The 26,166-nt window shown below is 36.9% G+C and overlaps 1 protein-coding gene across 1 annotated transcript in view; it reads right to left on the bottom strand.

Annotated features, from left to right (window-relative positions):
• The window catches only part of HCN1 (hyperpolarization activated cyclic nucleotide gated potassium channel 1), a 211,222-nt gene that overhangs the window by 29,393 nt on the left and 155,663 nt on the right, over nucleotides 1-26,166 (bottom strand). The window contains exon 5 of the mRNA XM_030004789.2: nucleotides 16,660-16,806. Coding sequence (XP_029860649.1) covers nucleotides 16,660-16,806 — 147 coding nt within the window. The remainder of the gene's footprint in view (nucleotides 1-16,659; nucleotides 16,807-26,166) is intronic.

Below are 26,166 nucleotides of genomic sequence, written 5' to 3'. Positions count from 1 at the left end.
CAAAGCAGGGTTTTTTTTTTCTTCCTAGCCCTGTTCAACTCAGTTTAAGACAAGTCAGCCTTAAAGTGAGCATATGGTAGCTAGTATTGCTGTCTCCTAAGAGAAAGTGATCTTTTTTATGCATTTGAAAGCAGAAGGGATATAGATTTGACCAATTATATTTTCTTGGCTTTGTTGATTGAATGTTGGCCTTCTGCATACTTTTCTATCATTCCCTACTTGATCAGAATTTTCTATTCAATGCCTTATATGCATTTTTATGCTTCAGAATTATTACTGCATTAAATTCAAATGCAGACAGGACAATCCTTTTGAGGATATATGGTTCAACCAAACCACCAATAAAGTTAGTCTGATGAAGGATATCCATCTTTCTCCCAGGTTGTTAATTAATTTAATGGAGATTAAGGGAGAGCATGCTGTGCATCTCATGCTTCTCTTCTCTGGATGTTCCATTATATTTACAAGATTAAAAAAGAGCAAAAGAAAGAAGGAAAGAAACAAAAAAGACACTATCTATCCACCCTTTCATGCACTGACTGTCCAGCCATTCCTTAACTGGGCTATTTTTAAAGGGATTTTACCTTTCATCTTCTTCAATATTCTGAAATGTTCTATGCCTCTTAAGTTTGGTTTCCAGCTGGGAAAAGGATGAGAAGCATCAAAATGAGAACAGCAATACAGGCAATGTTTTAGGGCAGTCTGTAATTGTGAGATAGCCAAGTCTAATTTCAAAAGCCTGAGAAGTCATGATAAACCAGACAAGTACTTACAGTTTGGACCAGTTGACCAATCTCTACTTCTTGCAGGTTTTCCCTTCTGAACCCTACTGCTGAACAAATTTCCTGAATGCTCTTAGTAAAAGAACACCCATAGTTCATTACAGAAGGTAATATGGAATTAGTGCCGTATGATACAGCAGTTGCTGCAGAGACTGTTCCTTTGTATTAACTGAATAAATAAAGTGTGATTTGCAAATGTATTTAACAATCACTATTTCAATTTTCTACCCCTGAGTAACCAAATATCTTCATTTCCATTTGTGTGTGTCTACGTTTGTGTGTTATACTCACTAATACTATAGTATTTACTAAATAGCATCTTGGGCAGGGGGCACTTAAGACTGAAATCTTGGTTTAGTAAGGCATTTGAAATATTGAAGTTGTCCCATTATGCCAAAGAGACTACAGATTTAAACACATGTATTGTCAATTTGTGGCAGAAAGGTGCATCCTAAAGAGATGTGAAGTTTACAAAATCTTACCAGTATCCATATTCTACTGGTATCTATATCAGAAACTTGTGTTAGTACATGGAACAGTGGCGTGAATTAGTAATCACGTTTGTTGTACAAATGAATGAAGCACACCTCATTTTTTCTAAAACGGTGATTAAGAAACAGGAGAAAGTTGGGTTTGCTAATAATTACAAAACTTTGTCTAGTCTGCTTGCTCACAGGTTAATATCTATTGTAGCATTGCTTTTCTACTGTCTTTGGAGCTTCCAGTCACCTCTTCTATCTGGTAATCTGATGATTCTGGAACCTATATTCATTCTTGTGCAGTTGTACTGAAACTCCAGTAATACTACTCGCTAACACCAATCAATTTGTGTTTGACCTTGTATGGGAACTGTGTGGCAGCTACTTTTTTTTTTTTTTTTTTTACTATAACCTTCCAAAAAACCCCTCAAATGCTACTTAAAGCTTTTCTGAATGAAGAGTACTTCTTATATTCACCAAAGTCAGTGAGATTTCACCTGATTGCCGGAAAAAAAAATGGTTTTGTTTTAGAATAGTGCTGGAAAGAGTGCTACTGTTCTCAGGACACTGTTTGATTCACCTGATTGCAAGGAAGAGTAGTTGTGCATGAGAGAAAGAAAAAGAGGAAGAGACACTGGAGTTCCACAAAGGCAGCCTGAGTTACACTTGCGTGACTTACTAGGTAAAATATATTGATTTGGATGCTTTGTTGTGTTAAATATGTCAGTCAGAATGCAGAACAGCATGTGATGCCTGAACAATACAGTTTCTCTTGCTGAAGAAAGGGAAGGCCATGAAGAGAATAACTTGTAGATGAGAGCAGGAAGGAAAAAATCTGTGTTTGAAGCTAGCAGGGGGCAGACTGGGGGCTAAAAAAAAGTGCTGAAGCAAAGAACTAGGTGGCAGGAAAAAATCAACAAGCCTTAGGAGAAATAGAAAGCTGTGGCTTGGATATAAATTTTTGTCTTGACTTATTTCTGATTTGTACTTGTTTGATCAGGATCAGAAATTGAAGCTAGGAATGCTTCCACGGAGAGTTTATTGTGAGCTCTGCAACAGGCAAGAAATTCCTTCTGCCATCCCATCCCCCCTGTGTACTGCAACCCAAATGGCCAAAACAACTGAGTCACCAAGAAGGTAGTTCTCAAGAAAATGTATGTGTGTATGATTTAGCTGACACAGTAATAACAACAACCAGTAAAACAGTTATTTAAAAATCAGTGGTGATTTGTTCACTGAGTTATTTTAAAGCTCTCCAAGAGCTCTGGATCAGAAATACTGTTATCTTGTTAATTGCTAGGTTAACACTTACTTCTTATTATGAATTAAAAGCCCATTGGTTCAAAGCCTCTCACTATAAAATTATTAAGTGGCTTAAATTAAATCTTACTGATTATACTGGATAAATCCCAGTTCGCTGAGCTTGAAATATCCACACTGAAATTATGTTTAAAGTTTTTAAGTACATTTCTGTTTGCATCTAATTTGATTTGTAACTATTCAATGAAGGCCTACTCTATATTACGATATGGGAGAAACAGCAAACTCCTAACTTTATCTAACCCACAAAATCTAAACATTGCTACATTATGTATAAACTGCATCTTGAAGTGGCGAAAAAGAGCATTTGTAAACAATGAGAAGATTTATTTAGCTTTCTTAGACAAATGTGTGACAGAACCCTGAATGCCTGTGTGTGTACGTGCTAGAATATTTACCATGTCAGCTATAGATGTACACTTCTATATATAACAGAAGGATAGAATAAGAAAGATAAGGAGGATGCACAATCCCTTTCTAATTCTGAATCAGCCTTCGTCACTGCTTTGCTACGTGAACTAGGACCAGCTAATTATGGGACCATTTGAATTTGCATTCTAAAGGAAACTACTGAAAAGGGTGCTGGAGTGGCATCAGGCGCAAGGGCTCAGTGTTGTTATATTGTGAGCAGCAACCTGCAACACGAGCGTAAAGAACTCATGACCCACATTCAGGCCGCTGCACCAGAGCTCAAGCATGCAGAAGTAGAAAAATACTGAAAGCGCTGATTCTAGAGGCCCAGTTTTACAGTGAAACATGAGGATGATGCTCTGTTGTAAGGGTCAGACATGGAGAGCTGGCTCCAGAAGACATATCATGGGATGGTAAAAATTAAGATGAATTCTCTGGGAATAGCTTAGTAGAGTGACAGTTAGACAGCCCTAAAGTTAGAATTTGCTTGAGAGTGCCACTTTGGCTAATATTGGTAGCTGCAGGGGAAAGAGATGCATAAATAGCATGGGTGGTGTAAAGAGTGGAAGAAATTCTGAGGATTGTAAGTAGGCATGGTGACAGCAAGAACAGCCTCAATAGCAGTTCATGTGGAGGAAAGAGAAGGCAAACTGGCAGGAGTAGACCAGTCAATGTGGATTAGTAATAACAGCTAGAGTAAAAGTAATGTATTAGGCTCTTTAAACATCGAGTAGGCAGACACACTTAATAATGACATGGTTTCAGAGTAACAAAGAAAGAGTCACATTACAAGTAGGAGCCAAATCATGGTCAAGACTTGACAGAGCAAGGATGCACAGGACATCCTCAGCATTTGCATATCCTGAAAATTTTTGTTCTAGGGAGCATGGAGAGGAAATGGCTATGTAAATAATAAACAAGAAACCAAGGGAGATACCTGTAGCCTTCTGCCATCTACATTTAGTAATTATGCTGTGCTTGCTCTCTGCAAGCAATCACTAAGGCCTTAAGGATTTGTGCTTGTGCTTTCTCTCTAGGACTAGACATGCACTAAAAGCAAGGGGGCCTGATGACAGCAGGGCACTCAGGAACTGCCATTAGCATCTGTGCATGAGACTCACCAGCCACAGAATGCAGGTGCATAGTCAGTGCCATGTTCTTTACATCAGTTAAATATTCTTTTTCAAAACAATTTCAGTTCATCTGCTTGCCCAAAGTTTTAAATTTATTTAACCATGAATAGCATTTAAGTATAATTACATTACTCACTTCATGAATTAAATACAGACTGAGGATTATTGCCATAAGAACTATGTTCCTATGATTTTTTCAGAAAGATTTTCAAATGATCTTCAGACTACATCTTAATCTCTACTTTTATGAACAAATTTATCTATATTGATTTTATATCATAGGACAGCCCTTAAAACCCTTGTCATTACAGTTAATTTTAAAATAATATATTATAAACATAGACTGGTGGCATAGGAAATGTGTTGAGATATACTGTAACAGTAAGAAACATAAAGACCATATGTCGTGGTTTAACCCCAGCCAGCAACTAAGCACCGCGCAGCCGCTCACTCACTCACCCCCCACCCAGTGGGATGGGGGAGAAAATCGGGAAAAGAAGTAAAACTCGTGGGCTGAGATAAGAACAGTTTAATAGAACAGAAAAGAAGAAACGAATAATGATAACGATAACACTAATAAAATGACAACAGCAATAATAAAAGGATTGGAATGTACAAATGATGCGCAGTGCAATTGCTCACGACCCACCGATCGACACCCAGCTAGTCCCCGAGCAGCCATCCCCCGCCCCCACTCCCCCCAGTTTATACACTAGATGTGATGTCACACGGTATGGAATACCCCGCTGGCCACTTTGGGTCAGGTGCCCTGGCTGTGTCCTGTGCCAACTTCTTGTGCCCCTCCAGCTTTCTCGCTGGCTGGGCATGAGAGGCTGAAAAATCCTTGACTTTAGACTAAACACTACTTAGCAACAACTGAAAACATCAGCGTTATCAACATTCTTTGCATACTGAACTCAAAACATAGCACCGTACCAGCTACTAGGAAGACAGTTAACTCTATCCCAGCTGAAACCAGGACACCATACTGGAGTAATAATGCTATGTATGTACTTAGTACTACGCAAAGATATCAACAAGTATTATATAGTATTCTTCTTAAACATACGTCTTGGACACACCTGTTTGCATGTATGTGCCTGAAAGTCCATGTATGTGTGTATATATATGCATATATATGCTCTCCCACACATATACTTATATGTGTACATGGACATATCTATATGTGTACAAATGTACATATTTGTATATTTAATGTAAAAAATCGAAGTTCAACTAATTAATGCATCCCATTAGAACTATATTTCAAATTAGATTTAGTTAAATATTTAGAGGCTGATATAACTCATGTAAGAGTGTGTGCTTCTATAACTGAAGTTATAATCTACAAGCAAAAAGGTGAGAGGAAAGAAGATTCTGCTTCCAGTCCCAATTATGTTCTTTGGAAATGAAATGTCCCGATGTTCTATATTCTGCAAGGACACATGATCTGTATCTATTTTCAGTGAACATCTTCTCACATGGTGGCCTAAAAATAGGCCAGCCATGAACTTTAAATAATGGCTCAGGAAGGGTATTAACCTCTTTCTCACGTTCTAAGTTTGTCCCATTGCTGTAAGTATCAATATTATGAAGAACATATCTGGTGTTAGAGAATGACAAAGCAAGCTACATACACCTCCATTACTGCTACTCTACAGATGTCATTGCCTTTTAATTCCTTTCAAGGTCTGTTATATATTAAGCCGTCCACACATAATATTGACAGCATTCTCTTCCTCTCAGGAGTGAATCTGTTTTGTGCCAGATGCTAAAAAGCATGAGCTATTTAATTTCCAACTGCTACTGATGGGAGACTTTCTAGTCTTGGTGAAATGTGGATGATGAAAACTCATATTTTCATAAACACACAAGTGATTATACTATGTGTGGCAATGAGTGGTATAATGAGTAGCTAGATTTTTGTTTCAGGGACTGTGGGTGTCTGTACTAGCCACTGTATTTCCCAAATAATCTGTTACAACTCCCACAGCAAAATGCTCTCATCAGGTATATTTTTCAAATGATTCTCAGTAGTTCTACTCTTTTCTTACTTTTTTTAATAGACACAGAGCCATCTTCCTGATTTTCAATTTAGTACAAGGAAAAACTCCTCACTATGAAATAAACTTATTTTTAATACAGGTAAGTGACATTCATGAGAACATAGAAATAAATAATAGTTTTCAGTTGCACAGTTAACTAATGACTGCAATCCAGGCTAAAATGAGAACTGTTAATTACAGAGAATGTGGCTTTTCTTTAAAATATATATTACCACACAGGTGTTTAATCTACAAAAAAGTTTAGCCTTCTAGCAAGGCACCATCCATTGCTTCAAAGGTACTGTAGTGATCAGAGTGCTCAAACATGCAATGATCAGCTCATAAAACTTGCAACTGTATGTGCTTCAGGGCACCTTGTTAGTATTCTCTCAACCAGCCACAGAGTTTTTGCTTTTAACAAATGAGGGAAAGAAAAATGGATTTATTCAGAAGAAAATTAACAAACATAGACTCCACAGAACAAGCTGGGAGATTAAAATCCTCTTAGGGGAACTCCTTGCCAATGAGTGCTCTACTCCTACCGAGGTTGGCTTAGGACCCAGCGCTACCACTGAGCAGGACTGTATGAAGGTATCATGAAAGAGACAGAGAAAATGGATAAAAAACATTGCCTTGAACTCAGCCCAGGAGCTACCGGGAAGTCTGTACCTGTACTCACAGTGTCAAACTCCACATTTTGCACCAGCTTTTAACTCCACTCATCTCTAACAATCTTGTATCAGAGTAGTTTAGTCCCAAGGGGAGGAAGACTCTTGTTAACCACTAAAAATATCAGATGCTAAGTTCCTTCAGTGTTAGACATCTATCTTTAAATTAAACAAGTGTAATTGAATACCTTGTGCATCCATATCTATACTAAATTTCATTATCTGTCCATTTATAAGTAATTCCAAAATTTTTTTTTACAATTCCCATTTCCATTTAACCTCTTACATAAAGACTTTTCATCAAAAGACATTACATTTTCAAAAGATTGTTTTGCAACTGAGGAGGAGACCCCTGATTTTTCAGGTACTAATGTTGTTCCTCAAACAGGGTTCGTTTACACGGTGTGCAAGCCAATAACACACAGAGTCGAGGTATTTTCAAATTAATTTCATTGATGCACATGAATGGCTGCCTGTCTCAAGACAGCACACCTTTGTCTCAGAAATTCCCACATTTATGTACTTAAGTAATACATATTCATTATTATTTCCCTTAATGATTGATTCTTTCTTCTTCGCCTCTCATGTAAATTAGTGCGCAGACTCTGTCTTCTTCTTTCATTGTCCTCTTTTGAGTAGGTGGTATCATTTGAGTAGGCAGTCAATGAGTCGGTGGTCGTGATCTCCCCCTGTAGGAATTACCTTTTATAGGAATTACCTTTTACCTTCTTCTTACTCTGTCTTGGCAGTTCCAAGCTGTTCTTCAAGGTTTGTTGATCAGACCACAATCCATTATCTTTTCTGACATAAACATAAAACCCCATTGTCTAATAGTTAGTTCCTAAACCCTAAATCATGTCTAGTTATTGTTTCCCTACTTTAAATATTAACTGATGGGAGCTGTATAGAGGACTTTAGCAGTTCCCTGGTTATTTCAATCATATTAAACATATTAACTGATAACACTAAGTCTTTACAAAAAAAAAATCAGTATTTCACTTTTGGCTTACCTGCAAGACAATTTTTGGAGAAAAGATTGTAAGTATTTGCTTATTGAGTTTGCTAGGTAACAGCAGAAGTCCAAACCTACACATTAGACAGACTTCTGTGCAGGTTTCAAAATAACGTACAATTTTTTTGTTCAAGTGGCACTAGGAAAAAAGCAAAACAATGATCTAGCATTGCCATGATGTGCAGAGATTAACTTGGATATCTCCCACAGCGTTAACGAGATTTACCTTCTTAAATCACCAGTGTACCAACTGGAAATTAAGTTCATAAATGTGCATTCAGAACAGATTTTGTGCTCTGTTGTTTTTTGTTCTCCTTGTCTTTGACTGTGAGATCACATGCTTTTAAAAGGCAACTCCAAATTTATGCATGGGAAATGCTGTGTACCGTTCTGTACGCTGTTAATACCATAATCATAATGTGCAACTGAGTGCATAAAAACAGGCACATGTTTTTGCTTCTGCATCAGACAGTTCATGATGTATTTATCTCCTCTTGCTGGTGGTGAGTCACAACTCTAATCTTTATTTGTGGTGACTTTCATGGACGCTGGCACATTTAAAGGGTGCCCACTCAACACAGAAACTTTTGTATTACGTGTCCCCCCCCCCAGCACTATTACCAATTCCAAACAAATATGCTTCAAAATACTTTAGCCTGCTTCTGGATCTAGAATTTAAATTCCACAGTGAAAACTGAAGGAGAAGATGATCCCTCTCACCATATCCAAGGATGAGATTTACAGGAAAAGGATGTGGGCACGTCCATACTGTGCATCCCTGTCTTGCCTGCACAACATTTTCTACTGGGACCAGGGCAGCCTCCTGCCCTCTGCTTTCCCCCTTCCCCTTCCCACACTCACCTTATGTAAGTGCCATGACTTTTTACTGCAGAAGCCCATGATGGGAAAATGGAGAGCCCTGGCAGGTACTAGATTGCTTTTCTGTAGCAAGATCCTGCATCTCCTAATCTCGAATTAAAACAAACCATGTAGTTTCCAACCCTGCATCAAGAATTTTCATTTATTTATTTTTCATTTATCTTCAATTATAGGGTACAAAGGTACCTGCATTAACTTCTGCTGTTTTAACGTAATGGACTCACAGTCACAATTCAGGGATTTGGGCAAAAGATCATTCTGTTTTAGCTAAATAAACCAAAACTTTCCAAATCCTTCTAGAGAGGACACTAGCTAAGGCAAAGCAAGCACAATGTTAGCAGAATGTGTTTACATAAGGAGAACTAACTCAGAAGTCATCTGAAGTACTTCGTTATTATTTTTAACCTCCTAAAAATCAGCAATGCCATCTGTAATTGCAATAGCATATTCAGACCTAATAGGAATGAACATGCTGTGGTAAGCATTGTCCAATATCTAGTAACCTTTCCTGGCTTTAAGTAGAAAATGCATTAAGGGAAAAAAAAAAAGTGCTTGACTCTTCCAATCCACTGCCCCTAGCACTACCTGGGTATCAGCCAGCTGAACAATTCTTCAGTCCATTAAAAACTGAGACATGACAGACACTTGGAAGCATGATCTCGGACTGAATAAGGTAATAGTGTGAAATGCTCCTCTGCGGGACAGCACTCCTGTTGCATTAGCTGCTGTTCTCACAGTGTTTAGTTTGCATCTAAATAGTTTGGTACTTCTCTCAAACAACTTACCTTTCTATGAAAGACAACTACTGCACTAAGATTTGGGGATTTAATTTGGGTTATACTTGAAGAGCTCATGAAAGAACTGCCATGTCTGAAATAATTATTAAACAATTATGACACAGGAATCTCGTAGGTGCAGTAACAAGTCTGTTCAAAATCATAACTACTGAGAACTGCTGGTGCATTATTATCTGTATTATTGGAAGCAGTTAGATCTTGGATTTACCAAAGCATGTCTCAGCTCAGGATGGAATTCCTAACAAAGCCTGTCAAACACAGAAGGGACTGTGATCAAAGTTTCTTGAATATGTGCAACAGCAATGAAAGTGGTTGACAACTCAAAAGCTGTGTCTCAACTGCAGCATGTACACTTGTGTATGTGCATACATCGAGGTGCAACACCCCCCTCCCTTCCCCCCCCCCCCAGTTCAGGAGATCAAACTACATTGTCTTAGGTCTCAGGGAAACAGATTTGAGTGTGCACAGTTTGTTACCATGTCACACCCACTCGGGCAAAGCATCTTAAAACACAATAATCCAATCACCTGGTGATTGTCTGCTCATTTCCAACATTAAAATGGCCCATCTGTTACTATTTTTAATTTAAAATACTTAATTATAGTCCTTTGTAAGAGGTTTTCAAGGCTTTGCTTAAGCCTTGTATACTTAGACTATTATTTAGGCATACCTACACAGATCTTCCAAAAATACCAATACTTTTTTTCCCCAGCATTTGTCAAATAAATAATGCTGGATATATCAGCATTTATTCTGCAAGACTGACATGCTGCATAATTCATTCATGACTTCAGTACTCCAGAGTATGAACTAAAGTTATATTTCATCTATGCCTATGTGAAAAAAACCTTTAATGCACTAGATAAAGAGGTATTCACTCTCTCCATATAGCTATATAAAAAGATACTTAAATGAGTTCCAGTATTACTACATCTATAATTCTAATGCATTTTCCCTAGTTCCCCTCTTTAAGCTTTGTACCAAGGTTCACTGCATGTAAAAATGCATAAAAGTACAGTGGATTATAATGAAAGAATTACCTCTCTGTCTTCCATGAGCTAAATTTATGGACGTAAGTTGTTATGGAAGCAAAATACTTGGAATGTGTAGTAATTTAATATTGACTCCGATACTTTATTGTTTTTTAATAAACTCATTTGATTTTATACCATTATTTTAATGTTTGATGGCCTGTATCCAAAAATCATAATGACTACACTATTAAAAAGGATTGAAGCTTACTACGGTCTAATCACACCACGTTTTGGCCTCATACTATTAACTCTGGAGATATTTCATCCTTTGTGCATAGGATTATAGTACAGTCTAAATGAGAATATAATGTTTTGTGATTTCTAAAGATACATATTAAATAGAAGAAAAGATATTAAAAAAGGAAGTAAGTTTTAATTGGGAAAAGGAGAAGGTTAACAACTGGGAAAAAAATAGTGAGGTTACCAAATCGATAATTTTAAAATTGATTTTGAAAGGACCAAATAGTTTCTCTGAAAATATACTCAATTTGTCTACATGTACCAAACTGATCTGGTTTTATTCCTGTTTTCACTTAGATGTAATTGCTATTATCAATTATAAATCTAGTAATGGAGGCTTTCCATTATTTTGTTGTGACAGTACCTCCCTTACAAGAACTGTCACAAAATGCCACCCTTGATGCAACACTAAGCACTCTGCAGGATCTTTTTCAGAGTCTTACACCTGACTCATTAGGCTGTAATAGGTACCATAATGTACTTACTTATATTCAGTATCCCTATGGGAACAACAAAGGCCAAGAACTTCACAGAGTTCTGCTCAATTCCAGAAACAGCACTGTGTAAAGATGAAGAATCTTGTTAAAAAGAAACTAAAATCAGCTTCTTATGGGCTGGTTGGAAATTACTGATGGAGAGCAATGTTAAGTGATACACCTGGACAAATACATAAAATAACGTATACATTACCTCCTAGGAGTTAGCTCACAGTTACAATTTTTAAAAAGCAAACTCAATGGTTGGCAGTGATTAAAAAAGCAAACTAATGTTAGGAATTATTAGGAAAGGAATTATTTGTATTATTATAAAATCAGTATGCTACCTGCAGATCTAGTGCTCTCATCTCTAAAAGGCTGTAGTAGAGCCAGGAAAAAGTTTTGAGAATGGCAAGAAGGATGATCATGAGGGTGAGCTGGCTTCCATGCAAGAAAGAATTAAGTAGAATAGGTGTCTTTACCTTAAAAAACATACAGTTTAAGGATGTTATCATAGAAGTCTATAAAATCATAACTGGCATGTGGAGGGTGGGTAGGAATTGACTGGACTAACACTTTTGCTACAGGAATTAATGGCCATCAAAACGAAAAAACAGTAGGAGCCAGGTTCAGTCCCAAAATGCAGAAGTGGTTCCCCATGCAGCAGGGTACAGGTCTGTGCTCCTGGCCAAAGGATGTTGTGGTTGCAGAGAGAGCGTACGTTGATTCAATGGGAGTGTAAATAAGTAATTGGAAGAGATATGGATTAAGGATTACCCAGTAGACAAATCACATCAACCTCAGAGAAACCCTTGAATTGAAAATATTGGGAGTCTAGGAGAGTCATTAAGGGAAATACCGTACTTGCCCTGTTCTCATTCTTCTATGGTCATCCACCTACAGCCACTGCTGGTGAGGCTGGTGGCTTAGACAAATGCCAGAGCTGAGCCACTTTGACCTTTCTTACACTCTGTTCTTAGATGATATATGCCTTTAAACTTTTGTAATTCAGGTGTCCTTTGGGAATAGATTTCTCTTAGCTGTGGGGACTTTGGGGGAGGGGGGTTGTGGTTTTTGGGGTTTTTTTCCTTGTTGTCTGTACTATCTCCATTTCATGTCATGACAGTTATAAAGACCACTTTTGGGACTAGGGCCTTCTGATGCCAAATGATGTTTAAGCATATAGGTGGCAAGAACTCTGAGTTAAAAAATGTAAACTTTAGAGAACTTCACAAGTATCCCCGTCTGCTGAAGAACCAGAGATGATATCTATACAAGGGAAACATGCTAATTGCTACCTCAAGAAATGAGGGAGGGAGATAGTTAATTGCAAATGCTGTTAAAGGCAGAATTTATTTCACATGTCAACTGCTGTTTGAAGATGTAGCCTTTTTTCTGAGTTAGTCAGCTAAGTTTTCTTTGCGGGGGTGGGGGAGGGCGTGGTATGTGCAGAGAGAGCCTGATGATTAGCTCAGACTTGCTGCAGAACTTGTATGGAGCTACAGATAGGTTTGATAAATCCAACCCTGCATGGCCTGGAAGAAGCAATTTAAAATCTTCCATCTCTACCGAAATTGTAACTGTCTGGAGTGTCCTGACTATCTGATTCTCAAGAAGGCTGGACAGTTATTATCAGATAAGTCTAACTGTGAAAAAGGGGATATGACTTTCAGTAAGAGTGAAATTTCTGAATTTAATGAAAAGAAACCTTTAATTCTTTGCTTTTATCAGAGAGCACCTTTCCTTTTGAGCAGGTAGTAGCACACTGCATATGGCAATGCATGGTTAATTCAGTTTGAGTGCACAGAGCTGAGGATATCCAATTAACTACATTACCGCAGGACTAATATACCCAAATTGTGCAACTGACTTAACCGGGGAGAATATAAAGTTTTTAAGTCCCATTTTCTAATAAGTGTCTACGTTAGTTCCCAGTCATTGAAGGGAATCTATTAATTCAAGCTTAACCTTGAATGATAAAGGTCAGCTACCAGTTGCTTTACTTAGCTATGAAGCACCTAGAGAGCGCCTTGTAAAATTTAAAAATGGTCAGGATTCTCTTTTTCCTTTTTTTATGAAGCCTTAGTTAATTCCCCACAATAAACATGACTCTATTTCTGTTACCCAACAAAGTTAGTTACTCACACATATGCATCAAAACTTTTCTTAGCTTTTCATTATTTTAATCATCCAATCTACTAGGAATGTTCCATACATAATTTTCAGAAGCTCAGTAAAATTAACATCCATCCTTTTTTTATCAAAAAAGTCTTACCTCTACTATGAGCATATAGAGCTTTATTAGTAGTATTTATCATGTAAGAATTAATTTTACACTGATTTTTACTGCTAATTCTATGTCCTTTAGCTATTTTTAATGGTTGAATGATCATATTTATATAATGCATAATTACTTTTCTGCTAAAAAAGAGTGAGCCAAAATTTTAAAACATGGACCAAGAAAAGGTCATCACTCCTAAAGAGAGTCTAGCTGTAGAAAATTTCAGCTCATACAGTAAACGAATGGCTAAGAACAAGGAGAACTGAAAACACTGCACCTTTTTTTACAATATTTGATTATATTCATGCTATAATTATGCAGTAGTTTGTGTGTTTTGTTTTGTTCTACTTACTCTAAGTGAGGAAATAATGGTTTCAGTTGAATGTCTTCATCAGAAGCTACTTTCATCAAGCTAAGTGTGCCCTGTGGAGATTCTGAATGTTTAATTCTTACCTTATGCTAAACTCAAAGTATAATAAAATGCAGGATTTATTAAAAACTTAAGAAATGCGGTAAATATTTATTCTTGAATGATGCGGCTAGCGTATCTGTGCTATCACTTGGATGTTATAGCCTTGTCCGGTTATTGGCACGTAAGATGGAATATCTCGTCCAACATACGAACAATTGTGTTCTGCCTTTAAAAGGCTCTAATTTATCATCTATTAGTAACATCAAAAAGCCACTACCTGCACTACCAAACTGCACATACTGAAGTGGCAACTAAGCAGAATTTGAAACTGCTAAACTAAACAAAAACCCAAGTAGTGTTTTCAGGGCACACTGCATGAACTGCTGCCAGAATTTGGACAGATTTGTTGGGAAACCTGTTCTGGCATTGCCACTGTCCAGTTCTTACTTTCTTTTTTTTTGGATCTTTTTCTGGAACAACTATGTTGTCATCAGGGCAGTGTGCAACTGATTGTAGCTGAGTAAATACATTTTTCTTATATAATACAGAGAACAAAGAAGACATACTAAGTACAGCATGATCATAGCAAAATCAGAAGCCACTCCTTCCACGAAATTCTGTTCTTACTCCATGTTTTTAGTGGCTCATTAATTTTTGAAATTTTCCATGCTTGATCTCTCCCCAGAAGTGCTTTTTGTTTTTTATGCTTGACCAGATTTGCCTTGCTGCTCTTAAGCAATAAGAAAAAAGGAAGGAAAGGGGATAGAACTAGTGGAGGGAGGGAGGGAGGCAGAGAGCGAGGGAGGAAACAAGGAGGGAAGGAGGAAAAGATGGGTAATCAGCGTGCCATAACTGCAAACTGTTGTTAGTAAAAGAAGATTTTGCAATGGAAGGGTAGTAGACTTCATTTATGGAGAAATGCTTTCCTTAAAAGCGGAAATAGATGCAACTGTTTCTGATGTCAGTGACTGATGTGTCTGTACATGCTTCTGTTCCTTTAACAAAACAAAAGCTCCATACTGGTTAAGTTTCATGTTCTGACTGTCACTGTTCTCTAGGGATAATTCCCACACTTTTCCTGTCCTACATGATAGTTTTTTATAGTACATTCTCCTCGTGACATGTCAAAAGCTACTGAGGGGAGCCACAGGGTAAACTGGCAGAGGCAGTGCAGAAGCCAGAGCCCTCCACCTGCCCTCCAAAACACTTACAAATTCACAATGTAATGAAAGGACTCTGGCTACATTTATGTTAGGGAATTAATTGGCCCAGGCACTGGAATTCAGTCAGCTGTACTGTTAAATTGTTAGAACAATCATGGTTTGGCCTGATTTTGACTTGAACCATCTAGCAATGACCCAGCAATTTGGGGCACTGTTCACTGTTCCCAGCTGGCAGTTTGTAAGAAGGGAGGCCACTATTGGACTTTTGTAACACAGACATGGCAAAACTGTGCCAGCTGCCCTCAGAGCCCATGAATGCACAAGGCATTGTTTCTTATAACTGTTTTAAATATGGAGCTTGATTGATTTTGGCAATGGATTGTATGACATGTTTTCCCTTCACAACAAAAAGCAGGATTCAATGATACAGAGAACACATCACAGACCTATGCTCTTCTCATGCCATGAAACTTGTTAAAAAAACCCCAACCTTGACATATCTTTCCAAAAGTACAGACGTCATCCTGTGCTCTGTTGGGTGGGTTTTTATATATTATATACAAATATATATATATATAGATGTACACACAGGCATATATTTAGCACCACTCGTCCCATAGCAGAGGATACTAAAAAGCATTACTTGGTATCACTGAAAATTACACAGGTTTCATCACCTATCAGATTGCTCCTCCTTTATTGTCCCCTTTTCTTCTTTCTTTTCTCTTTTCCCTGTTTATGCTTTCTTCTCTAAATTATTCAACTTCATTCTTCTCTGGTTTTTTTTTTTTCCTCCTTTCAGTAGAGGGTATCGGCCAACTGATAACACAAACATCCTTGAGTAGGTCAGGCATGAGCACCAATCAACAGAAGAGAGTCAGATTTATATTCCTATTAAGCAGCTACCTCTATTACAACAAGATGAATGCTGCCTTCCTCCCACAAAAGCACCTTGCTTCCAGACATGACATGACATGACATAAACCCCCAAACTGGAATACAGACTACAGTTTTAACAAAAGAGATTTTTAATGGCTTGTATATCATATTCCAGCTTCCCCATCTCAAGTAAAGACCATCTTAACCAATGATGTTACTTCACAGAATCAAACAAAGCAGTTCTCCCTTCACTGGTGGCTTTCAGTGGTTTCATCTGCACAGATGCGTGGTTAGCAAGTAGGGAGAGCAGAAAAAATCTTTCATCCAGGACTATTCTAGTCCAGTGCCTCTCTATTCTAAAGAATGGCAGAAAACCATGAGTTTCTCTCAACAATTAACGATGGGATTTTACTCTTTGACATCCTTGTGTGGCAGTAACTCTGACAGACTGGTTCAGAATAGAGTGTACATCTGCTTATTTCTTTGTGTCGATCTAATACAAAGTTCATTCTCCCGGTCATTCATTGACTAGGTCAAATGAGATTAAATGTTACATAATAGAATCAGAAAGAGCATTTCAACACAGAAACAGCAAAGACAGGAAAGTTTTCTGTACCATGAAGAACTACTCAAATATTTTAATCTTACCTCCCTGAGGGGATCATTGAGCTCATTCAAAATGTTTTCTTCATCGAAGATCTTGCCTTGGTAGCGGTGCTCATAGTAATCATGGATCTTCTGGCGCATTTCAGCAGGTAACTTGTGGAATGACATGTACTGTTCCACTTGTTTGTACTGTCAGGACAATAAAAGGAAGAATCAGAAAAAAACCCTACTTTTTTACTATCTAAAGGCACCTACAAAATGAAAATTTATTCATGTATCCATGTAAGCTTTACATATTTCATAAAGACAACATTTTATTCATATGTCAGAGAACCCTCACACACATATTAGTTAATTTAGTATTACTCACGTGACAGCACAACTAGAAATTACAGAAACTGTCTTTAGTGGTGATGCTAATATCCACATCAATATGTAAGTTTTAGTAGCCAAACCCTCACACTTGTCACACTTTGTTCCCTAAATTCCCAGCTATACAGAAGTTGTGAAAGTACATCAACACCATTTTTAGCTCATTCCATGCAGCAGACAGGGAAACTGTACACGGTGTCCATCTACGTCTCTAATGCTGCATTCGGAGACAGTTTAAGGTATGAAATTTCAGAAACTGGCTATGCTGTATTAATATGCAACATATTAATGTTGTGTATGCTTATAAAGTGACTGAAGAACAAAGTTAAAATCTGTGGAAATAATGAAGTAGAAAGCATTCCTCAGGAGGAATGAAGAGAAAAGAGAAGTGAACTGGAAAAATAAGCATGACATCAGGAAATAGAAAGTGGGGGAAAAGAGATATGCCAAGACCCAGGAGACTCAGAGGATCTCACTTCATTTACCTTGCGCATTTGGTTTCCTTGTTTCTACTAGTCCTCTGTCCTGTCTTCTGCTTTGTTTGCATCCCTTCTTCAGAAGCCTTTTTGGATAGCATAATTTTCAGAAAAGAAAGTCCCAAACTAACATACTCAGAGTTGTACTGTACTAAACTATGTGATACACCTCAGACCCACAAAATGGACAAGTTGCCTATACCACAAATGGACAAGTACCACCTGACCAAGACTTTAGCCCCTCAGAACTCCCTTCCTTGTCTCAGTTGAAGAGGATAAAACCCCTCCCAGGCTTATAGGTGAGTTAAAACTTGGCAGAAACTTGGTTTACTTCTGTAAAGTCTTCATTTAATTTTTTTATTCATTTTTTCATGCTTAATTAGGCAATTTTAACTGTTTTCAGTGAAAAAGCCAATGAAATCTTAATTAGGATCAGCATCTCTGTAGAGCAATTACATGAATTTATAATGTACATGCACTCCTTACGAACTGCAGCACATATCCTTTAACTTGTATAACTGAAGGCTGCTCCATCCTCTGGAAATGAAATTATTTTTTGCTTTGCAAAGTGGCATAAGATTAGATGAGGCCATGTGTACAACATGCATTCCACAAATAAGAGGAAAGTAATTTTGCATGGGACTATTTAACAATGTATGATGAATATGTAAGTCTGATTTAACCTCTGTACAGCTATTTTGTAACTCTGAAGCAAGAATTCTTCACCCCCATCCTTTAGAAGCGAGATTTAAATTTGCATGCTCATCATCAGTTTCTGTTCTGATATGGAGAAATTTATCCTTACATTGTGGGTTTGAATCAGAGTTGTGGGTCACCAGAAGACAGACATTCTCTAGCATAAACAAATTATTGCTTCTAAAATTACCCTACTAATCAGTCGCGGCTAATCTAGGCACAGATTTACTTAGAGGGAAAGGACATGAGATTGCCCAGTGCTCTACATACCTCACCAAGGTGGTCACATAGCCCCAGCTGCTGTGCAGCACTCCAGCTTTTCTGCAGCAAAGCCAAGGAGAAGATGCACTGCGCAATGTCCCCTTCGTGTCTGTGTCCAGCCCTCCGCTGCTGTGGCCCCATGTAAGGATATGTAACGTGTGTTGTGTTGTAGTACACATGGTCAGGGAAGGGACTTCACTGTGCTCCCTAGCAGGGGGGCTGCACCCCTCTACCCAATCTTATTTGCATACAAATGTGCTTGAGCAACACTAACGAGGAGTAATCCTTGTTAATAAAAAATAGACATTCATTGAGATGTATATTGTAAGAGAGCTGCAAAGGACTTTTATACCAGAATGACCTTGAATAAGAGAACATTCATGCTAAGAGCAATTTGCTTTGCCAGCAATTTACACTGCTCCCTTTCATTAGTGCTGTTATTTGAATAGGTGCTTTCTCCCACACACCCGAGTTCTTTTCTATACCAGGGTTTGTGCTTACACATGAGAATTTTAGGCAAACAGAATAAATAAAACTAGTAGGAAGGTAGTGCTTATCACTGGTGTATCTTAAAATGTTTCCAAATTAGTAACACACAGAATAATAGGGACAGCTGCATATTAGCAACATTTTCTTCAAAAAATCTACAAGAAGGAACTTAAAGTCTCCCACAATTCCAAGAAATATTTAACCATCTAAAATACTATCAAGGTCTCTTCCTATGTCAAATTATCTGACCCTGTGAGTGTACAGTATACTATCACTATCACCCTGTAATAAATCTTTTCTTAATCTTTCTCGGTGTTATTTTCACTCATATTCTGTACCATTCATGCTACTACTGCTCCCTTCTTGACATTCTGTCATAGCATTCGCGTGAAGTGTTCCCTCAAAACTTCTAACACTCTTTTCTTCAGCAACTGATATCTTCCACTAACTCAGTCCAGGTAATGATTGCTGTTTTATTTCTCAGAAAAGCAAGTTCACTTTTTCAGCATGCTATATGTTATGTCACTGTGGTGTGTCACATGCCAGTTGCAAAAAACTGTGCTAAAATGAAGATGCAAAGAGAGCAAAATTAATATGGTCTTGCTCATTTCATGTAATAAACCACTAATTTTTCCAAGTTAGTTCTGAATAATATTTTCTCTATGGGTATCACAGATATCAATAATGGTTAGAAATGGAGATGTTTTTCACTTTTAAATAATTATAATGAATTTTGTTGGTTTTTTTTACTCATGAAAAAAATGCAAATAACTTAAAGAGAACTGAACTATTTTCTGGGGAAAAAAAAAAACATGTCAAAAAGGTTTAAAAATTCTCATTAGCACCATGAATCCCTTGAATAAAAATGAAAATTCAGTAGCTTCTTCCCCTGATTTTTCTAAGTGTCATTTTACGTATGAAGTTGATAAAATTGTCAGTGAAGTTAAATTTTGTCAAAACTTTGTATTTTAATCATATTTAAAAGAGCTGTAACTGATCCTGAGTCATCCATCAGACCTGACACTTGAACCTGCATCTTTATATGAGTGGAATAATTTCTCTCTGACTCTTCTCATTACACTGTATCCTGTATCTCTTCCCTTCCAGGTTGAAAATTTTGGTTTGCTTGGGTTTTTTTGTTTTGTTTTGGTTTGGTTTTAGGGGTTCGTTTGTTTGTTTGTTTGTTTTCTTGTTTGTTTTGCTTTATTCAGAAAAGAGATGGCTTAAGTCCACATTCACTAAAGCACCTTTGGTGCTTACACCTTTGTGAAATTATTTTCAGAGCCACAGCAAGTTCCCTCAAAACTGACTTTAATTTCTTTTTCTTTTTTTTTTTTTTTTCCCTTATGTCACATGGGAAGCACCAGACTACATTCAAAATAGAAATGACTGTGTTAAAACTCTCTTTTTAATTTCAAATTGCCTTTCCATCCTTGCTCCTGCCTGACACAAAGAGCACTTCATTTTCCAGGGAGGACTGTTTAGTAAGGGACTCCATGCGTGCACATCTAAAGGGATGTCAGAGGCCTCTAAAGGTAACAGAAAACTAATGCCGATTCCAGAGTTCTGAGGAGAGAAAGAGGCATCCAGGCTATTCAGCACAGCCTGCGCTGGATGAAGACATGGCAAGACAAAGGAAAGCTAAGATAAACGTTTTAAAATGAGAACATTGTTGTTTTGTCTAATGTTACTACACACAAGTGACTTTATTTCCATAAAACCCTAAACATGGTCCAGTTAACCTCAATATGTTTTCTGGTAATCAAATGCTTTCAGACTGCTTTAAAAAACTTCTTAATGCATACTGATGTAGCTGACTGCAATTAAATAAAAAGATTGTCATCTTTCTTTCTTTCCCTGGATCAGCTGGCTTATACTCTGAAATATGGAGATCACAAGCCTTCTGATCCTACTTGATGCCATTTAAAATGCTTTTATTATTCATACGAATACCTATTTTTGTATCCTGCTGTGCCTCTATACTATCTACTCTGTTTTTGGCCTGTACAAAGCATATATTCTTTTTGCACTTTAATCTTCCTCTCTCTCAAATTCATTACATGTTGTCTTATATTTTCATAGAAGTAAACAGTATTTTTGAATGCTGATGCTGTTTTTCATACCTGCTACAACTATGTATTCCCGGTCTATTCAATATCTCACTGAATGGAAGAAATATTGTGTTGCTGACTGTTCCATGCCTATCTCTTTTTCAAGGTGAATATTGAATTGTTTGTCCTAAAATGAGTATGTATATTAATGTGATTTATATATTGCAATGCCATAATTTCAGTAATTTCTATCCCAGTGTTTTATATTCATCACTGAAATGAAAATACCCATAAATGCTACACAAATAAACAAATAGAATTGCTGAAATAGGTGAGAGCTAAGTGGATTTCAAAGTTAGGTAGTATTTCACAGATTTTTACTGCAAAGCATCATCCAGTAATAACTGCTTCTTGTTGTTTCAGCCATAATCTTATTCATGGGCTCCTTGTATGTAGCAAAATTCTGCTATTATGTTCCTCCAGCAAAAGGTGAGTAGTATGACATTGATCACATGAGGTCCTTCGTAGAATTGGTTAGGTAACTACAGTTATCTTCAAAAAAACAGGAATGGAAAAAGACAAAGGAGACGAGTGAGGTCTTTTTCATAACAATTTGCAACTGAAGCAGGGAAAATATTTTAAAAATAAGACAGTAGACCAATACAGGCAATATCCCAATGAAACCAGTAAAATGGAAACCTGAATGGTGATCTCTCACAAGATATTTTAGTACATAAGTTGAGCCTACCAGGTCCTTTCCTCATAATATTTCATAACTACCAAGTTGCCTTTTTTAGCTGAAAAAATTCTGAGAGTCCTAATAATCTTTACAGCTTAACATTCAGTCCTTGATACAATAAACCATATAAACATATGAAACACATGAAAAGTATCAGTTAAAAACCATGAAACTAATGACATTCTCTTATTGTACCTGGACCTGGACCCGGTCACACCCAAACTACCTGAATACAAGTGCCAATGTCAGATTCTTCCAAAATGTCAGCACTCAACTACATTGATAACTGACTAGCTTTTTTTAAATTACCTAGGTCCCTGTACCGCCACTTGAAAATTCAGCTTGAACGATATGCCTTTTGCACTTCGTACAATGATTTTGTCCTTGGCAACAGAGACTCACTTCTATGAAAGCTCCCCCCAAAAAACTGTAAGCATCTGTAAAAATGTTTATGTTCAGGTTCTCTTTCCTTTTACCACAAGTGTAATCCTGACCCTTAAAGTACATTAATAAAATATTGTAATTGTGTTTTTAACATACTGTACAAGATGTTAATATAAAATGAATCACATATAGACAGGCTAGGAAAAAAAAGAGGAAGTAGCACTTTATTGGAGGTTTATATCCAGTCAAAGCCACAGTCTTACAAATACAAACTTTTCAATGTGATGTAAAAAAAAAATCCTATATACTGATTACAAATGTAAAAAGAAAGCAGAAATAATTTGTAAAATCCTTCTGCTGAATTAAGGAAGTTCAGTCCCACAATTTAGATGCAATAAACTCATCAGTATTCTTAAAATGGTTTGAAATTGCTTGCCTGCCATGTATAAAATAAGAATCTAAGCAGCATTGCAATATGCAGATTTAACTTACTGAGAAGGAGCAGAAAGGTGAGAGGAGGCAATTTGATCAAGATTGAAGTCTTTCTAAATAATGAACATCAAGCAAAGAACCATCAAAATTCTGCATGGTTTCTAAACTACAATAGGAAAAATAGGTCCCCTGAGTTATTGAATTTATTCCCCTGATATTGCAAAACCTCAGATCACACAACTCCTTACAAACAAACTTATAAACAAATCAAGCCATCTCAAAAACAATTAGACTTTCTCTCTCCATCAATCTTTTTAGAATATTGTTTCAAGAAGCTCACTGGTCTTCTATATAGTTCTGAACCTTATTTTAAATTTCAGTCTAAATGTACGCAGATGCAGTTTAAATCAATTAATGCTTAGTACAATATTATCTAGCAGCTCCAAAAGCTTGTGTTCCTTGGTATTTCTCTCTGGAGTGTTTATAGATGGAAATCATGTCTCTTCTCAGCCTCGTCCAAGTAGTCTATTCTACTTTTTGTTCAGAAGACAGCATACTGGCCTTCATCTTTTTCATCCATTCTGACTTCAGTTCATCTTTCTCCAACTGCAATTACTAGAACTGTACATAATATTTTAGAGGAAGTCTCACCAATTCATAATTCATACTACTATTTCTTTCCCATTTAGTGGAAAACCAAGATGCATTGAAATGGTTGTTTTCAGTCATTCTATGAGCAGCTTCATCACTCAGATTCCTCATTTTCTCCTTGCCACTTGCAATTGTTGTGCTCCCCATCTTCCAGTTTAGAGCAGCAGCTTGTACTAGTACCTGAGTCCTTTGATTTTTAAATTCTGAATTTCATCTTATTACTTCGCCTCTCAAAACTCAACTCAATCTTTCTATAAAGTATCTTGATCTTTCTATAATATTAGCACCTGAAGCCTTATACCATCCTAAGGTTCATATCATCACTGAACTCATCAGCACACTCCTGAAGGTATTAAGCAAGCCTAGTGACAGTATCATGACTTTAGGTATTTTTCTACTAGGTTTGTTCCAGCTTGATATCTGGAAAACTCGCAATGGGCCCACGACCAAACTGGGGGAAGGACCGGCAGCAGTACATGTGAAAGCAAAGAAAATTGCTGTCTTACGCTAGCTTTGCTTGTGAGAGCAGGAGGAGGTCTACATACCCTAAAGCAAATCAGTTTTGTGTACATGACACGTTATGGTCTACATAGAAGGTGTCACATAGAACGTATCCCAGAAACTCCTTATACATCCCAATACTTAAATGATTTTCATATTTGTAAATTTTCATCTATGGCTACATTCAAAAAATCAAGCAAATCAAAAGGCAGCAAATTTGACTATCACCAAAACTGGACTTTGAACAGAAACTTTTAGAATTATAAAATTAAGACTGCTCTCTTTCTGTGCTAAATAGTCTTGAAAAATATGAACTGACAAAAAAGAATGGAAAGTTTTTAGTGCAATACCTTAGTTCAGCTTTCTAGAAGTCAAGTGTATAATTTAAACCAGTTACTCTGACTCTCTCATAACCAGAGAGAGATATAATAAGGGGCAATTAATGTCATTCTAAAATTCATGTCTCGCATACATGGCATAAACTCACCTTTGTCATCCTTCTCTCTCTCTCTCTCCATTGACCCTAGCGGAGGTCTAAGTGACTAGCACTGACAAATTAGCTAAACATCAACTGTAACCATGTATTTTAAAATAATGATTTATTTAAAGATTCTAAAATATGAACCTTTCTATTGTGATACACACATATATATAGCATCCAATCCAATAGGAAAATACTAAAGGATTACTTTCAAGTTCATTCGCCCTTATAACTGTTGTTCTAAAATTTTAGACTTAAAGGAAGAAATTTAATAAATTTAGTTTTCAAAAGAAGAAAGTGAATGCTACAGGGAGACACTGATGAATCTTTAGTCATCAAATGCCAAGTGAGGATTTTATATTTGTGTTTCAGACTTACGGAAAAAAGCAGATGGGTCCTCTACATTGGAAGTGCAATAAATGAGGTTCTATCTGATTAAAAGGGAAAGGCAGTTAGTATGCCAACACATCACTGAATAACAACTGACAAAGTGCACTGAACTACAAAACGGTCTGATGTATAAAGGATTTAATTCTAATAAAGCAATATAATTATAAAATTTCTCCCCTGACTAACTTTTTAGTAGTGACTAGACACATGATTCAGGTGACTGTCAGTTATCTTACATGGCAGAGCATATGGCATTTCAAAAACCAGCTCATCTTAATAGGTTTTCAAGTAAGTGTTGAATAAAAAGGCAGAGCCCAAATATTTTCATATGATCCAAATAGCTTTTTCTTGGTAGAGCATTTCTATAAGCACACAGCTTACAATGTTATGGAACAATTTTCCAGTATTTTTTAATCCCTGTGAAAGTTCATTGGGTTTACACCTCAGGGGTTGAAATGTAATTCCCGCACTTCCCACAAAATATAAGCAGGTATCATTGATGTCAAAATCCTTTTTCTCTGTGCTATTGTGCTGTTAAGGCCTTGAAATGAGCTGAAGAAAACAAGGAGCTTTGTGTCTCCTCTTGTCCTTCACTTTGCTGGGCACAAGATTTTATTTTCTACCTACAGAATTTTTTTTTTTTTTTTCAGTGAAGGAAAGGGTGAAAAACTTTCTGATGTAGTTCAGGGCAGGGGAGAGAGGGAATTGTTTCAAAACATCTAAACATTGACATTAATTTGCTTATTCATGGAGTTCTAGGCCCCTCACTTCTATGCAGGAGGTACCAGACAGATGACATTACAGGAAAAGAGGGGAGGTTCAACAGGGATCCTGAGATACAGAACGCGAGGGATGCCACTTGCAATGGTTGTTTAAGCAAATACAGTTTAACATGGAAGCTATCCAAAACAAAATGTAAAATGTTTTAAGATAAAAACAAAATACTGTATTTTGGGGTTTTTTTTGTTTTGTTGATTTTGAAGCTGTTTATTTTTCAAAAAGGAAAATGGATATGATTTTCTTGGAGTGTGGAAAGGTTAATGGTTTTGGTGGAAAATTTTGCTTTGTGGAATGTGTGTTTGGTATTAGAAATATCCACCTAGCCCTCAAGCAGTGCTAATACATAGCTCTGGAGGTAACAAAAGCTGTATGGACATGGACAGAACTGAACGATGGTCACACATTTGCAACGAACTGCAGCTGGGTAGAGGTTTTGCCACATTAACTACATGAGAGGTTTTATTGCCTCTTTCTCAAAATTATTCAAATGCCTAAGTGGACTTGGAAAGCAAATAATCATGGAATTACACAAACTATTAACTACGCAGGAAACTTCAATTCCTGGTTAAAAATGAAACCTATCAAAATAACATTCTGGTTTACAATTCACAGAAGTATCTGTAATGTCTACTATGCTTAAATTTAGTACTCAACTGAATGTTGACTTATCACTCAAATTACATTGAAGAGGGAACGTAAAAAATGCCACCTGAAGTTTCATCTGACCAAAAATTCACAGGCGATTAATTTTGAAGCAATATATCTTTATTTCATTTGTTGAGATTTCATTCTGCAGCAGAAGGATAACTGCAAGTGCAATGAATGAGTACTGAAAGAATATGAAGG

Source organism: Aquila chrysaetos, chromosome Z (assembly GCF_900496995.4).
Source record: "Aquila chrysaetos chrysaetos chromosome Z, bAquChr1.4, whole genome shotgun sequence".
In the NCBI taxonomy this organism is placed as follows: Eukaryota; Metazoa; Chordata; class Aves; order Accipitriformes; family Accipitridae; genus Aquila; species Aquila chrysaetos.
This window is presented reverse-complemented; position numbering and strand designations above follow the sequence as displayed.